We start from the raw sequence: 17,398 nt of genomic DNA, 5'->3' as shown, positions 1-17,398 counted from the left end.
CAGTACAAATCTGGGAGCACAGCATTTCTACAATCTTCTAACAACTCCCAAGCCCTAGAAACCTAAAGTTTCCTTACACAACCATGTCAAACATGACTTAACAAAATGAACTTGCAAAGGTCGAGTCAACGTGCTAAGACTGGTAAATATGTTTTAGCACTGAAATGGTCTCTTTACCCAACAGAAAAGCCACGGTCAGATTTCAGAGGCCATATTGAGACAAAGGTGTAATGAACAGAGTACTAAAAATACCAGTTATTTTTCCAAATTAAGAAATTCTTAGCATGTTACATAAACTACCTGCAATGCAGTATGTCAAATACTTTATGCTCTGTTATAACCTAAGTAACAGTGTGAGAAATGTTAGCCACCACATGAAATAATTTTTACATAACCCTCAGTTATGTAAACATCAGAGCATCCTAGTTTCAAAATGCAGTTAACCATGGTTCCCTTTCAAAAACACTGCACCTTTAGACAGGAATAAAAAAATGTTTGCTGTATTCCAATATGAGGTGCTTTCTCAAGCATTCAGTCAAGACATTTGCAGCTAAAAATTACAAGCAATTAATTTTGCTCATACTAATTATATTGTGTCATTAGACTAACAAACAACAAGGCACTCTGCCCTTTGGGGCAGTGTTCTGTAGAATTCTGCATAATAACTATCTTTTGGCTCAAAATTAATCCCAAAGCATGCTGAATAATTAACAGGAACAGTTTTTAATTATTATCAAACTCTAAGAATAGGAGAGGAACAACGTTTGCACTTTTTCATTTAATTGTTTATTAAAGTAAAGAAAAATACAGAATTTTACAGTTTACCTTAAAGTTAGAAGCTGTTTATAGGCAAATATTGATTTCTGGAGAGTTTTATTTCCTCAGCTTGCACCCATTTAGAAGGGCATTTTGTACTTCTGCATTATCTGACACATTATCTGAACATCTTTCTAAAGCATGATGATTGCACAGGACAGTTGTATTTGTGAGAATACTCATTTAACCAAGCACTGTAATACCCATTGTTCTTTCTGTTCAACTCAGTAGAACAGAAAAAAATGCAATATGGTAAGATTTTGCCAAATACATTAAATCACAGCATAGACAACCAGTTCAAGAAAAGCAGCAATTTCTCTACTTAAAATACACAACTGATGTGTACACATGGCAATTTCTAATCTGAACAAAAATATTTCAGAGCGTTGTATCCTGCTTTCTATGTAACAGGCAGCAACAAAACCAAGACTTCTGGAAAGAACCAGCATTAGTTTACTGAAAAAGGAATGACATATTTGACCAGTCTACACATTCCCAAATTACACTTCAATCCTTCCTAGCTGATGGCACTTCATGTGAGACTAGGTCTCACAAATTCTCTGAAATTGAGTTTAATTTAACTTCACAGGATGTCAAAATGAAGTCTTAAAACACAGAAATCCCTGTATTCTCCTTTATCTCAAATACTTGCAGCAATTAAATCTTAGAATTACTTTGGAACATTTGGCAGCTGTTTACTTATTTGAGTAATAAACTCCTGAAATTTCCCCTCTACTTGAGATCAATAGTTGAGCCAAGTGAAAGCTGTTCCCCTAAATATGGGAAAAAATTTAGGAAAAAAAAATACAGGAAAACCCCCAACTTTTAGCACACAGTAGGAATAATTTCCTTGTAGCAACGTCACAACACAGTTTTCCCTTTCATGAAGTAGGCTCAACAATATCCAGTATTTTAAGTATCATTATAGTATTGATGGTGGCTGTGTTTACTCTCGTGGTGTCAGTAACACCTGTAGAGAAGTCTGTCTTTCATACAGCAACATAACATGCAATCAGCCTGTTCTACTCGTCAGGGAAGAATCAGTGCATGAGTTATTGTATTTTAAGAGGAAAATGAACCTTTATATCTGTTTCCAAAGAAAAAATCAAATACTGGGAAGTCATTTCTGCTTGCTCTAAAAAAGTCCAATTCATCAGTTGCATTTTGGAGTTCCAAAATAAATAGACCTCTGCTGCACATCAATGTCACCTATTCCCCAGCTTTCAGGAGATGTTATGAGCTCCCAACACGATCTCTGGGAATGAGCCGTAGATCTGAACCATGCTTTAGAAACACATTTCCTAAATAAAGATAGAAAACAGGATGTATTACTAACCAAGAAAATACAATGTTCCCTCAATAAACACATTTAAAGTATAACAGTGTTAAGTCAGTGTTTAGCAGCTTCATGGTAATTCCTCTGACATGCCATAAATAAAGTTTTCATGCTTCCACATAATTTTACCTTGCCTCTCTTTTTCCAAAGAGCTCTTTATTTTAAATGAAAATGCTAGGCCTTGCGAAGTGCAGCCTTCCAAACTCTGCAGTTCCACATTCAAATGCCTCATTTCACTTATAAGCCATAATAATTTCAAGAACAGAAAACAAAGTTTTACTTTTCCACAATTATTTTGTTCTCTTGAGGTCATTCATACATTCATTCATTTTTAGCTCTCTCCTTGGTTCAGTACTTATCGACTTCTAACTTCAGAACCTCAATTGTATTTTTCTTTTAGAAAGGTTCTCCAAATGTCCAAACATAAGTTAGTCTCATTTTAGCTGATTTTAGTCTCATTTAGTTGAAAAAGATAAAAATCCCTTTCAACTTCTGATTTATTCCTGTATTGCTTTAATTATCATAGTCTTTTCAAGAAGACATAATAAATATTAGAAGTTTCTAATATTTAGATGTGTTGATTTTTTTAAAATATATTCAGGTTGCTTTTTTAAATTAAATGTAACATTTGAAAATGAAACCACATCACTAAGTGATGTATTTACTTAATATATGGAATATTTACTTTTTAACTTCATACTACTACTGCACAGAATCAACTATATTTGATTCCTTATTCAACCTTGAATTAACTTCTAAAACAGAGTAATTCTATTTTTCTCTTGAGCACCCTATTCCAGAGATGCAGAGTGCTCTCACAAATAAGATTAAGATACTTGACATCCATTTAAATTGTCTGTACAAAGCTACCCTTTTCTGAACTCCAATAAGTGGATCAGGATCAAAACCATTATATATACTCAACATAACGACCCTTAGAAAATCAATTCAAAATAACATGTTATCAGAAGACATTCTGATCTTACAGATCTGCCAAGACCTGGTACTGAAGAGATCTACAAAATCCACTGAATGCAAACCTGTCTCACCAGCAAAAGAAAGAACTGCCTACTAACCTTACTATTCTAGATTGGAAACATCCTTTTGTAATGGCCATTATAAAATTCTTAACACTTTAAAACAGGCTTCAGCTGCACCTCATGGAGATAGTAGTTCACCTCACCTTGGTCTGTCTTCATCATTAATATTACACTGGTTTTATTAAAGTTATAGCATACTACTCCCTGAACTAGCAAGGATTTAAACTTGAAATCAATACAAGGATTAAGTGGTAAGCCTAGCTCTTTCAGTTTTCATTTCCCCTGCTCCATGAAATCATGTAAGGAAAATGAAAGTCATACTTGAGTGCTTTTTTCAGAAAGGAAGGGAAATTGTGCAACAGTACAAAACCTCTGAAATCCCCAGGGATTACTAAAATTTTATTTCCATGTATCTTATTTTGGAAGTTTTTGAAGAGTAAAGTAACAGCAAAATCTGTAGGAACTCTGATATATGAAAAAAAATAGAAAGAAGAAGGGAAAAAAAGTAGATTTTGAGATACTAATTAATGAGGCTGAACAGAAGATGAAACCTAAATTATGTATGTTTACTTGTAAACTGAGGAAGAATTTTGGTCTGAGCACTAGGTTTGGTGTAGGCTGTATTCTGGTTGTTTTATTTGGGTTGATTTTGGAGGTTTGTTTTATTGTGGACTGGTTCATTTTGTTCCAGTTAAGGGCAACATCACACAGCATTGCCAGAACACCTATGCTAAAAAAACCATAACCTATGTGCCTAATTTTACATCTGCAGAATAAGGCAGCGATGACAACAGTTTGCATCTAGATGCTTTTAATTTACCTGTTTCTTGATCATGTGCTGCTGTCTTATACTACTGAATATTTCCTCAATATTTATAAGAGCTTAGGAGAGGTAAAGCAAATCAACTGGAGACAGGAATTCAATATGGACAGCTGCAAGAACAATGAACTACTGTATGGATGCCTTCACTCAGCAGTCAAGGAGTTGTAAATACACTTACTTTAAAGGATTAAGCTACAACTAATTTAAGCTACATAATACAAAATGAAAGCATACTGCTGAGGAAGGGAAACAGCCTAAGTATACCTTAAAAAATTTTACCATTTTGCCTAAGTATTCATCAGTGGTCATGTGAAAATGTGGGTTTCCATGTTGGTGATGATCTAGTAACTAAAGTAAATTATTAGACTTATTATCTGTTTTTAATGCATTTGGTCAGGGGAATCATGATAAGGACAGCATCAGCTGAGAAGTCTGCCTGAGGCAGTACACCTGTGAAATCATAATCCAGGTGTACTAAGGCAGGACATAAGTCTCTGGTGGAGCAGAAAGCCAAATACTTATTTGATCTTCATTTTCAAATGTTGTTGATGCAATCACAGACCTCAGAAAAAGGTCTCTATACTTCAGTGGTTTCTTTAACAGCTCAAAAAAATTCCCCAAACTAATGTCAAACGACTGCTTTTTTCACCATCAGATACTGTTCTGTGCTATGCAAAGATTCACTTTATACTCTACAGTTTACACAGCAAGGTGTGCTGATAATACATCGTTATTTTTCCTGTGGTACCTTCAGTAATGACTGGCAGTCAAAGGGCATAAATGAGAGATGGATGGATGACGGATTTCATGCAAAAACCAAAACAGCAACAAGTCTCCATCAACCATTCATCATGTTTGCAAGTAGGAGTAAAATTATTCTGTTTTCACTGGATGACTGGATTCCATAAGCAGCACAGCCATTTTTACTAGTACTTACTAGGTAAGAAATGTTCATATCTTTCTATCAAGATACTGTGTTCCACTCTCTTCTCAAATGGTTTAAGATTAGAGTACTGTAATTATTTCCCAATTAGTGTAAAAGTATAGCTTTTCAAGAACAAGTCCACACAATCTGCCTTAGGACAGCAGGCCATTACTGGTACAATTCAACCTCTATACTCTGTTTCCATGTATTACAGGAGGTGATGGGAAAGGGCCTCACACTTTCCTGTGACAGAGATAAACTCTTCTCTCATAGCCTTGACATCTGAAATCAGGGATTTCTAACATGGAACCCCTTGCTGAGACCAAGAGAGTGATCAGCAAGAATCAAAAAATGGTTTGATTTGAAAGAGACCTTTATGACCACCTAGTTCCACTCCAACTCTTCTGAAAACACACTCCCCAAAGCCCCTGGAGTTTCTGCTCTAAAACTCTTTACTTTTTTTAACCTATCTAACGACAAGTGCTGCTAGAACAGCAAGTGCTACTGAATTAGATAGAGCAGGGGGGGGAAATGCAGCAGTTACTTATTACTGCAGCACCATGTAATACTGTATTGCCTTCAGGCTGCACCTTAAATGCAAAGCTCTTAAGATCAGAAGCTTGCCACTTTTTTGCAGAACTAAATAAACACTGAACAAAAAACCCCACTGTTTTTTGGATTTAACCTTTCACATGCTACAAAGACTGGAGTTTTCAACTACTGGGTAATGCTCCTCCCATTTAAGAGGACAAAACCTAAAATGTAATACAACCTCATGTGCAATACATTAGACTGAGAGAAAAATAACAAGTTTTAAATACTGAGATTCATACACAGTAACTTACCTGCTGTCTGTGCAGGGTTTATTCCTATACCATCTAGGAAGAAGGGAAAAAAGAGAAAAAAGAAGATGTAACAGACATGCATTATACAATTTATTACATTAAACTTGCAGCTCAAAAAACATACCAGCAAGATACAACTATTACATCAGTCATCATGCAGCTATTTCCTATAGCCAAAAAATAGGAACTGACAAGAAAGCTTCAGCATAGAGAAGTCCAAGCTATATATTTGGACAAAACTGAACTAGTGGTTTAGTATCTTCAACCCATGCATAAGAAATTTAAATAATGCTGCAATATTATTACATTCAATTTGCAGTAAGAAGAGTTTGTGAAACATGAGACAGTATTGATTTTATCAATAAACTTTCACTGACACATCAATACAAAAACTATTAAAAATATATATAAACTATATTCTTACCATTTGTTATAATGGCACTTGTTGCTGCAGGAACTTTGAACTAAAGGAAGTAAGAGTATGACAAAACAACATAAGACACATAGTTAAAGCAGAAAATATATGGGTAATATTAAATTCATAATTTTAGCTGGTTCACATACAAAAAAATCAGAAAAATGGTCCTTGAGATTTATAGATATAAATAACTTTAATGGAAATGGATGACTATTTTAGTAGTAATTCCACAAATGTAATGGAAATTTTTTTCTAACTGCTGTGCAAACGTACACCTGAGACATGTACCAGGTAGCTCTAAAATATGAAGGAAAAAACCCAACAGATACCACTCACTATAAATGAGGTTTTTTCTAACTAGGGCAAGTCTGGTTATGAGTTGGCAAATTTTAAGTTTTGGAGAGATGTCTCAGTAGAAACTGGCTAAGGCCAAATAGCCAGAACTTAAACACTTCTCTGCCCTGAGAGTTTTAATCACAGAGAGGATAATGCACTTCCCCTGGAGAACAGCTAACAACTTTGCCCAAATTTTGATCTTTTCCATATATGTATAACTTAAGGTGCTGTGAAACTGGTTCTTGAATCACAACCCACTACATAAGTTAATATTGAGCTATGCAGTTCAAAGAATGAAAAATCATTCATATAACACAAAAGTTATCTGTCATTCATTTCAATGCCAGTTCACAAGGGGCTTCATTACTGAGGAAGAGTTTAACAGTCTTTTTTTAATTTTTTGCTAACAAAGCACTTCATTCTGCCTGGTCTCAAAGAGATGCAAAATGCTTCAGTGCTGATCCAGAACAGCCTGAGGTCAAACTCCCATAGATACTCAAAATACTCACACCAGTTGAAAGAATGGCATCCTAAACGTGAACATTTAAGTCAATAAAGATTCTCTAAATCCATTACTCAGATGACTCTATCAGTAATTAACATTAGGTTCCATGAGTAGGTGAAGTTAACAGGTTTAATGGCAATCCCCACCAGAAATAGCACCTCCCTTTCAACATCCCCAACTACTCAGCCACACTCATTTCTGGTACCTCATACTTGCTTGTTAGACTTTCAGTCTAGGTCTCTATTTATGGGCTGTGTTGGCACAGCTGTATTAATATAAAATAAAAATAACTGGGGAAAACATAGTAAAAACCCCCAATTAAATAATCTAGTATCTTTAACAGCAAGTAATATTCTGTATAATGTTCTCTCCAAGCAAATTTACAACAAAACCAATCCACGACCTCCCCCCACAAGCTGTGTTTCCCTAATAACTTCTGTCACATCACAGTGTAACAGCAAAAACATAAGGAGACTCAAGATGTGGAGTCTCTTATCCTTCTTAACTACTTTATTGCAATTGCAATGCTCAAACAAAAGAAATTTTCAATAACCCAAAACTTCCCAAGTTTTCCTAAAGAGAGGGAGAATTGCAAGAACAGACTCTCAGCTGATTTTCTGCCAGTTAGATGAAGGGACTCATCATGCTTCTGAGCATTTGATTTCACTGTTTACATCCAGTGAATGTCTCTCAATCTTTGTGCGCTTAATCTGAAACAGCACGATACATCTCTTCAAACACATTATGTGGGCAATTTAAAGAACTAATGATATAGGATTCCATGTGAAAGATCAACACACAGAAACCAAAGAACACACTATCCACATTTTCCCTTAAGTGACTTTTTTTATTCTATTCCATATGGCTGATCTCAATACCTTCCACAATCAAAAACTCTGTGTCTTCCAAAGTCAGAGATTACTAGAACTGAATGTGAAAAGCGTTTACTGATAGTTCTGAAGAACTTTTCTGATATCCCACATAAGAAATTTCAGTATTAAGTACCAACAGCATTTCCTTTTAATTCTCTTCACTGTCACAAATTTTTAAATCACTGCCATAAAATAGTTAATTACAATACCAGCTATCACCTCAATGCCATCTGCTGATGCATAAATTGAGCAAGGATCACTAAGTTTAGGATTCTGCAAGTTCTGCCAGGCCCCCACTGAGACCAGTAAAGCTTGTGACCATCTTTGACCAACAGCAGTTCCTTGAGCTGAAGTAACCACTGCATTTTTATAATTAAAAAACCTTTAGCTTTCAAGAACATGCAAAATGTTAAAAACCAACATCATCACTCTTTACTTACTTCTTCTGCAGCAAACTTGAGGACTGCTGTGAAAGGTGTGCTCTCAGGCACGCTTAACCTGAAATCACAACACAAGTAAATGCGTGGCTGCCAAAACAAACTGAAAAGCAACTTTATCTGCTCTTAAACTACTGACTGGAACTTCACTTTTACCAATGGAGATACTTTTGCCAAAGCTGTGCAAGCTCTATTCGGGGGGAAAATAGTTCCCGGGGGTGTGTGAGATGCTTCAAGCGAAGCCTTTTTAGCAGAGAACAGGAACACCTGTAAGTGTCAGCAGGTGTGGCAAGTCTCAGGAGGTGTGCGATTAAGTTCCATAGGCACGTCCCCTCCAGGAGGAGAGAACTCGGCCTCAAGCTGTGGCAGAGTTGGTTCAGGTGGAACATCAGGAGAAACTTTTCACTGAAAGGGCTGTCAGGCATTGGAACGGGCTGCCCAGGGTGGAGTCACCGTCCCTGGAGCTGTTCAAGAGAGGCCTGGAGGCGGCCGGCAGTGCCATGGCCTGGCTGACAAGGCAGTGATCGGGCAAAGGTTGGACTCGGTGATCTCAGAAGTCTTTTCAAACCTGAACGACTCTGGGACGACACACATGGCAGCGGGGCAAAGCGGGAGAGCCCCGAGAGCAGGGCTAACCACGGCCACCGCCTGTCACTCCACACGGAAGGAGGGAGGGAGACAAGCGCCGTTCCCGCTGTGGGAATGCCCCGCCGGGATGCCCATTCAGAGCCCACCCGCGAGGTGCCCCGTCTTCACTTCCCGCCGCCCCACGCAGCGCCGGCACTCACACTTTGTAAGGCAACCGGGGGTCCGAGGTGAGCGTCACTTTAAAGGTGACCTTGGACCTGTGGAGAGAGCAGAGGGTGAGGGCTAGGTGAGGGAGCGCGGGGGCTGCGGGATCCCCAGGCTGCGGGACCCCCGGACTGCACGTCAGTGCGTCCGTCCCTCACTCACATGGTGCTGCCGGGGCCGCCGCCGCTCCCACCGACACGTCAGCGCCGCCCGCAGCACGGGGGCCTTCCCCGGCGCTGAGCTGCCCAAGTTGCGCCTGATCACAAAGGGAAGACAACATGCCCCGCCGACCCGCTATGAGGCGGGGAGCGGCCGTTGTTCTTCCTCAGTGCCTCACTGTAGCTGGAAAAGAGAGAGTCTAAGGTGTGGGTGAGGCGCAGCGGAGAACGGCAGGGAGGATTTCTAATGAGGCAGTCGCGCTGGGTGTTCCGCGGCCGAGGTTGGACCCCGGCACCGGGACCCGGCGCTTCCGCGGGGGCTGCAGGCAGACGCAGGCGGGACGGGGAGGGAGCGGGGCCGGGATCGGCGGGATCAGCGGGCTGTGGTCACACCGGGAGTATGTAGGAGTGGGGAGTTTGGTAACCAGAGGCCACGTCTGGTGTGCTGTGTCCGGTTTTGGACTCCTCAGTGCAAGAGGCTCCTCTCCTCCTGGAGAGGGTCCGGCGCAAGAGCGCAAAGATGGTGAGGGGTCTGGGGCATCTTAGGAGAGGGAGAGAGGAGAGCTGGGCCTGTTCAGTGTGGAGACATGACTGAGAGAGGATCGATTAATGCCTATGAGTACCCCAAAGACGAGTGCCGAGAGAATGGTGCCAGACTTCTCAGTGGTGCCCAGCGACGGGGTGAGGAACGATGGCCAGGAACTGAAGCACAGGGAGTTCCAACTCGACATGAGAACAACTGCTTTACATTGAGGGTGGCAGAACCCTGGAACAGCCTGCCCAGGGACACCGTGGAATCTCCCATTCTGGAGACATTCAAACCCCACCGGGATGCACTCCTGTGTAATCTGTTCTAGGGGACCCTGCCTTGCCAGAGTTTTGGAGTCCATGATCTCCAGAGGTCCTTTCCAACCCTAATAATTTTGTGATCCTGTTTTGCTCTCAAACCAAAATGGTCTGCAGATGCTTGTTAAAAGTTATGCAGGCAAAAGTGGATGCAAACACTGATTGCTACCCCCTTAATATTTAAAACTGTTCATATCTTTCTTGTGATGAGGGAACTAGAACGGGAGTTTTGTTTGGATAGTGATGGTTACTTTTATGGCAGAAAATCAGCAGGTTCGAGTTTTGTTTCTCTGTGACTCTTGACAAATCAATTTCTCTTCCATTAGGTGCCATGGAACTGCAAAGTAGTTTTTGTCTTTAATAGTCATGTATCTGCTAATGCAGGTGATGATTGAGTTTTCAACTCTGATATGTCAGTATTTTCCTTATAGAAGATATTTGTCAGGTTTCCCCAGTTTATGCTGTCTGCAGGAAGGACAGCATTCACTGCAGATGATGTGTTTGGTGTCACACACTGCTTGCCAAATTTGTCATGGCAAAGCATTTGTTGTGTTCACCTTCACTGGGGTCTCATTTGGATTAAGGTAGATACTGTACAAAAGGCAGGTGATACATTAAAGTCATTATTTTTTCCCTAAGGAAAAGCGAAAAAAGGCTTCTTGTCCACGTATGAAATCCAGCTTTTCACTCTTGCGCTGTTCTTACATGAACATGGACCAAACTGAAAAAAAAATTAAAAACCCAAGAATTTCACTATGAGCTTGTCCAATGGCATTCATATTTCCCAGTTTCTCCTGCATTTTTGTTACTTTGTCTTTTTTCATAGCTGTATTGGATTTGGGAGTTGTACACATCTTGTAATCCATTAATGATGTAATGACTTTTCCATCCCCCTGCTTTTAAGAGATCACACCTGAAATTGGAGCTAATTAATAGTCATCTCTTTATATTTAACCCTGCATTTTGTACTTTCAGCTAAATGTCATCCTATATTTATCATTTCCCTTTTCAAAATCAGCTGGTTTTTTATGCATTTTATGGCTTTGGCTTATGTGGCTCTCTTATCTGCAGCTTTCATTAATGCATTGCTCTCTCCTGTTTTCCAAGGTGTTGCATGCAGATGTGAAATAAAAGACTGATCTTTTCAGCACTTCATTTCTGGTCTTTCACTTCAAGTATTTCCCCTCTCAGGAAATAAGCAGATCCAAATCTTCCTGTTGTTGGAACTGGACTGTGTTTAGTACCCAGATTTACTTGGTTAAATCCAGTTTGAGCATATGTGTGCTATAGTGCTGTGAGCTGTAAATCCAGGCCTGGCTAGTCCTGTGTTCTGGCCACGTGGTCTTGTCCTGTGTCAAGCAAAGGAACCAGCACTAGTGACCAGGTAAAGGATCTGTTCAGGAAACTGATTTGGCAAAATCCCCAAAAATTTAGGTAATTTAACGTAGTTATCTTCAGAAGCCACCAACAAAGAAGGACATGAGGAAGCACAGCTAGTTGGCAGTGATACTACACTGAACCTCAGGTCAGCTTGGGGTGCTGTGGAGCTGTATTCTGAGCAGGCATCAGGAGATTCATGGAAATGCCAGGGGGTGGTGGGCTGACCCTGGCTGGATGCCAGCTGCCCAGGGAAGCTGCTCTGTTACTCCCCTCCTCAGCTGGGCAGGGGAGTGAAAACATGAAGAAAGGCTCATTGCTTGAGGTAAGGACAGGGAGAGTTCAGTCACCAATTACTGCCATGGGCAAAACAAACTTGACTTGGGGAAATTATTTATCAAACTAGAGTATGGAAATGAGAAGTAAAATGAAATCTTAAAAATACCACCTCTCCCTCCCTTCTGGACTGAACTTTGCCTCAGAGTTCTCTACCTCTTGTCCCTGTAAGGTCCCTTTCACAAATTACTCCAGTGTGGGTCCTTCCCAGGGACCACAACTCCTGCCAGAAACCTACTGTGGCACCTGGAGCACCTCCTCCCACTCCTCCACTGACCTTGGTTCTTGCTGCGTGGTTTCTTTCACATATTCTCACTCCCTTCTGTGCTGTTCTGTGGGTTTGGTTTTTCTTTTCTCCTTCTTAAGTCTGTTGTCCTAGAGATGCTGATGGGCTGTTGCTGATGGGCGCAGCTTTGGCCAGCAGCAGGTTCATCTTGGAGCCATCTGGCATTGGCTCTGTTGGACATGGGGAAGCTTTTGGCAGTGTCTCACAGACATCCCTGTAGCCCCTGCCACTGCCAAAACCTTGCCGGGCAAACCCAGCACACAGGGTCAGGATCTTCTGATGTACAGGCAGGCATCCAAGTGATTTCATGAAAGGAGGACCTTTTCAGTGCTGCAAATTCAGAATTTTCCTGTGCTATTTCAACCTGTTCAAAGAGCTGGCAGGGTTGATTTTTTTTTTCCTTTATGAGAATTTACAGTGAATAGAGGAGGAGAATGTGCATGATTTTTCTCTTTTAATTGGGAGAGTTAATGGGACTCGTCCTGTCTGCAAACAAGCCAGGGATGGTTTAGAGGATTGCATTTCACTAATGGGTCTATATACAACAATATCCTCTTCAACACCAGAAAAACTGCTTTATTTAAAAAAAAAAAAGTCTGCCCTCCTTTCCCTGTGAGTGAAGCCAGAGAAAAAATTTTAATTCCTCATAAAATTTGTTTTTTCTACAGCTCTTAATTACCCAGATTCAAATATGTTGTGTTACAGCAATGACACCTAACTTTGACTTTCCTAGCTGTGTAAATGACAAAAGGAATGACAATTTCAGCAATTAATTAAAACAGTTGGGATCTGGCAATATGTAAACACAGTTGTTAACCGAAAGCTTTTAGGTTAAGAAAATGAAAAAAAAAAAATTACCAACCAGAAAATAACAATATAGTCTCCTGGATGCTGTGGATGTTAGTAAGATGAGCTAGAATACCTCTGATAACTCTTTTAGCAAGACCTAGTTGTTGATAGCATTGCAAGAGAAAATAACTGCAGTAAATAGAAGCTGTTCATCCCACATGCCTGTATTCCACCTGGCTGGGCCTAGTGTAATTGTGTTGAGAAAAATAAGCAGATCAATAGCCACAGCACAGAGTAGAAAGTCCTGGAGAACTGTGTTTATTGTTATGTAACCTGCTTTTATTCTTTCCAGTTTGTTTCCTCTCCTCCCTTGCTGTAATCTGCTAGCTACAATATATTGCTGAGCATTCAAGTAGAGCTGCCCCATGATACAGAACTGGGACTCAAAATTTCCTGCTCCTTCAACAAGTCAACATGACCAGTTTGGAGTCTGGCCATAAAAGTAAGCATTAAGTGTTTGTATTTTTGAAAGATTTGTCCTTTGTTTTGGAAGCACACACTGTGATTTAAATCTTCTAACCTTCATTGCATTTCTACGTTCATGAGTGCATGTGCCCTTTGAAGAATGCCAATTTTGGTGCCCATGTGGAGGAAGAGCTTATTACATAAGCATCTATACTAAGTATTCTATGGAAATATCAAGTACGGAATTTTAAGAAATGCAGTAAAACATCTTCCACCTGCAAAATTTGCTTTTAGCTTGTCAGTTTTGGACTGAATAATGAATTTTTGATTTCCAGAAATCTTTAGTGAAAAAGTACCGAATTTAGCCTTTTAGCAGATATTGGTTTCTCTGGGTCTGGATTGAAAGCACTTGAGATGTTCATGTTCAGACTCAGGTGTTTATTATTTCTTATCAGTAAAACGGTCTCACAACCATGAGTTCTGCAGTTTTTTGTTAGCAAGGCACAAAATGTCTAACAATCTCTTGTTACTAGGTATTTTAAGACTAAACTATCCAATTAAGAAAGGACGCCTAGATTATTTTCCCTTTTAACCCAATAACTGATCCCTGGAAGCCTGCAATTCAGACTTTTCTGTCCATTCACCCAAACCCATGAAGAAGAAGGAAGAAGAAGGTAAAGAAGAGCAACCTGCCTCCACCCTAAAACCTCCATCTTGCTTCATATTTATTTCTATATTCTAAAATCCCAAACCCTAAGTTTTTCAACCTGTGATATTACACACTTCTAACAACTACACACCTGTAATCCCAGTACTATCAATCAATTTTGGAAGCCTTCTTCACAGCATCAGGTCAAATGCAATGTTCTCTTGTGGATCTGTACCTTTAGCACAGAAAGTTTAAAATTCTCAGCATGCAGGCTTCCAACAAGCAGGTACCATAAGATCATCGAGTCAAGTGTTAACATGTTTGGACTTGATGGTCTTAAAGGTCTTGGGAATAAGGTTTCCTCTGGATACCATTTCCTATAGTTGGGATGCTGGAGTCTTCCTTTGGCTGGTACATCCCCTTAACTCTCATTTGGCTCAGCATGATGGCATCTCTTGGCCTGATTTTCCAAGCTCATCAATGTGAGCCTCTGTGACCCATCCCAGTGCAGAGGTACCTGCTTGGCTGCAGGATCCTCCTATGTCAGCAGAAGTCATCTGCCTTTCTCAAGCGGTCTGGTAGGATCCTTCTGCAGGAAGTTCAGCCCTCCAGAAAGGAAGCAGTAGCACTGCATCACCTCTTGTTTTTGTTGCTGTTTTTTACTCCTCAATGGTTACAGAATCTATGTTTTTTCTTCTTTCTTTTTTATTTTTTTAAAAACAGAATTAGTGGTGTAACATACCACATAAATTTAGCCTATTTAAACTAGCCTGTTGTTACACCCCAGTAAGAAAAATTTAACCTTCTTTAAACAGGGAATTTCATGAGCCTGCAGCCCATATGAGACTTTTTTCTTTGTTGTGTGATGGCATTTCTCTGTAAAACATAGGCATACATAGGGATTTTAAAAAAATGTTGTTAAGCCAAAGATAGAGGAAGATTATAACACTTTAGAAATGCCATGCAAAGTTAATCATCAGACAATTTGACACGTCTTCATATTCTTCCTCTAACAAAACAATAATTAAAACCTATTACAGTTCTCTTGTGTCACAAACATTTTACTAAAATAATTCATCAAAATGATGATCACATAAAAATGTCATATTAGTCATATAGAAATCATAATGGAAGACTCCAGAGATTTTATTTTATGCTTGTATGTGGTTAAATAGTACAGATAACCACATATCAAAACAAAGATTAGTCTTCTGAAGAACCAGCACTAGATTTTTTTTCTTTTTCAATTGCTTTGAAAAAGTAATTATTAAGAAACCTTTACAGTAATCAAAATGATTATTCAAGAATCAAGCAATATGACAATAGGAAATAGCCTCAGGTTGTGCCAGGGGAGGTTTAGATTGGACATTTGGAAAAATTTCCTCACTGAAAGGGTTGTCAAATGCTGGAACAGGCTGCTTAGGGAAGTGGTTGGCTCACCATGCCTAGAGGTATTTAAAAGACGTGTAGATAAGGCAACAAGGGACATGGTTTAGTGGTGGACTTGCCAGGGTTACGTTTATGGTTGGACTTGATGATCTTAAAAGTCTTTTCCAACCTAAACAATTCCATTATTCTATTATTATGTGCATTTATCAGGGTGAAAGTGTCAGGAAGAACTGAAATTGTGTACTCTTTCTTGTATCTGACATTTTTTGGAATTTGGAATCAAATCAAATCATGGAATTTGATTCATGTGGTAGGGGCATGACACTGTTACATATATATAGTGTGTCCTATTTTGAAGAATTTGTATGAAATAATTTTCTTTCTGAATAATTTTCCAGGTTTTTGCGTATCCCAGTCATCTTAAAAGTATTTTGATTCATCACTCTTTTGTCATGATGACAATTATGGAAGCTTTTAGCCATGCCAATGCTTTTGTGATACTTTGCTTTTATATGCAGGAAATGGTTTTAAAATGTTTTCCATAAGAGTCATATCCATGTTTTAATTGGGCACTAAGAAATGAAATTCCATCTTTTCTTTTGAGCCTGTTTAATAAACTGTAATTATTCAAGTCTAAGGGGAGGTCACCCATTCTTCTGGTGAGGAAAAAAAGACATTTTTTTTGAAGGTATAAATATAAAGAAAACATATTAACCTTTTCACTGCAATTGTTAACTTTATCAAAATTATTTTTGTTTGATTATGCCATGAGGACAGTTATGATAGAATATTTTATTACTCTGCTTTGGAGAATTGTGAGGAGATTGCAGAAGGTATATGTATTTTCTGAGACTAGTCAGCAGTCTCAGAAAATACATGTACCTTTATAACCTGTCTGCTGCAAGCAGTAAATTCTGTGATCTGAGCATGCTGGTCTGAAATGGCCCAGTATTTATTTCATGTAGTTATGCAGATTCTTTTTTCTAGTAAACTGCTCTGTGTGTTGATTTTCTTGTGCCCATCATCAGGCTGTGAAGTTCTGTCATTTAGTTTTACTTCTGTTATGTGTTGTAGTGGGTTGGCTTGCTGCTGGAGGTAAAATCACCTTACTTTCAATATGATTCAGAGAACTGAACAATACACGCAAACATTGAAACTTTGCAGACTCCAATAGTAAAATGTAAGAGTGTGCTGAAGCATAAATTCAGGTTAAGAATATTTTTATTGTAGTATCCCTTTTTTTTTCTGTAGAGAATAAATACCAATCCAACCAAGGCATTTTTCCAATACTACTAGGGTGGTTTTCTTATTGTGCTGTTTCATTTCTTATGGAGGTTGGGCTTTACATGCAGATTTAAATTGTTACTAGCACCGTGAAAAATTTAGTAAGAGTTTTTCATCCAAAATTGCATACTTTATGTGCAGCAAGAGTCCTGATTCAGCTCCTACTGGAATTTAATTATTCCTAATATGCCTAGGCTATTAGATTTTTTAACAAGGAATACGGATTACTTTTTAATAAACTTTAAATAAGTCAGGTGGTTCTAGTGACTTCAGAGTTAACATTTAACTAAAAAAGAGCTACACAAATCCTTGCTGAAGTGAAGCAAGAAATTAGGCCAAATGATGTTTCCTTTTTTGAATGTAAAGACTGGTGAAGAGAAGGAGACTAAAGAAGAAATTATTTTCGGATCCAGGAAGTTGTGATTCCAAGAGGCCTAGTACAAGATTTCAGCTGTGATATCCCTCACAGTTCTTTAAACAAAGTGACCTTGTATATATTCTCTTTTTTCAGTCATCTGTTATGAAGATACCTCTTGTATTTTTCCTCTCCATTTTGTTCTCTTTGATGGCAAGCCCAGAAGAGAGTTTGTATAATCTGCAAGTATTATTGCAAGAGGACGGTTTTCACTGTCACGCAGCTGAGGTTACACAGATCACTAGTTTAGTGTTTGAAG

At 39.0% G+C, this 17,398-nt stretch overlaps 1 protein-coding gene across 1 annotated transcript; it reads right to left on the bottom strand.

The window, feature by feature from the left end:
- Positions 1-772: 772 nt before the first annotated feature.
- On the bottom strand, positions 773-9,353 carry UFM1 (ubiquitin fold modifier 1). Its single transcript, XM_058825196.1, has 6 exons — positions 9,308-9,353; positions 9,142-9,198; positions 8,357-8,414; positions 6,210-6,249; positions 5,786-5,818; positions 773-2,117 (listed from the first exon to the last, which is right to left on the bottom strand). Coding segments are annotated over exons 1-6 (258 nt in total). The 5' UTR covers positions 9,310-9,353; the 3' UTR covers positions 773-2,049.
- Positions 9,354-17,398: the final 8,045 nt, after the last annotated feature.

Source organism: Ammospiza caudacuta, chromosome 2 (assembly GCF_027887145.1).
Source record: "Ammospiza caudacuta isolate bAmmCau1 chromosome 2, bAmmCau1.pri, whole genome shotgun sequence".
Classification (NCBI taxonomy): Eukaryota; Metazoa; Chordata; class Aves; order Passeriformes; family Passerellidae; genus Ammospiza; species Ammospiza caudacuta.
Note: the sequence above shows the minus strand (reverse complement) of the source record. Positions and strands in the feature narration are given on the sequence as shown.

What these genes read in the sequence shown, in the direction of transcription:
- UFM1 (XM_058825196.1), bottom strand. An exon ending in CCCCGGTTGCCTTACAAAGT is followed by an intron (nt 8,415 to 9,141) that starts GTGAGTGCCGGC and finishes TTGTGATTTCAG; the next exon opens with GTTAAGCGTGCCTGAGAGCA. An exon ending in AAGTGCCATTATAACAAATG is followed by an intron (nt 5,819 to 6,209) that starts GTAAGAATATAG and finishes CCTTCTTCCTAG; the next exon opens with ATGGTATAGGAATAAACCCT.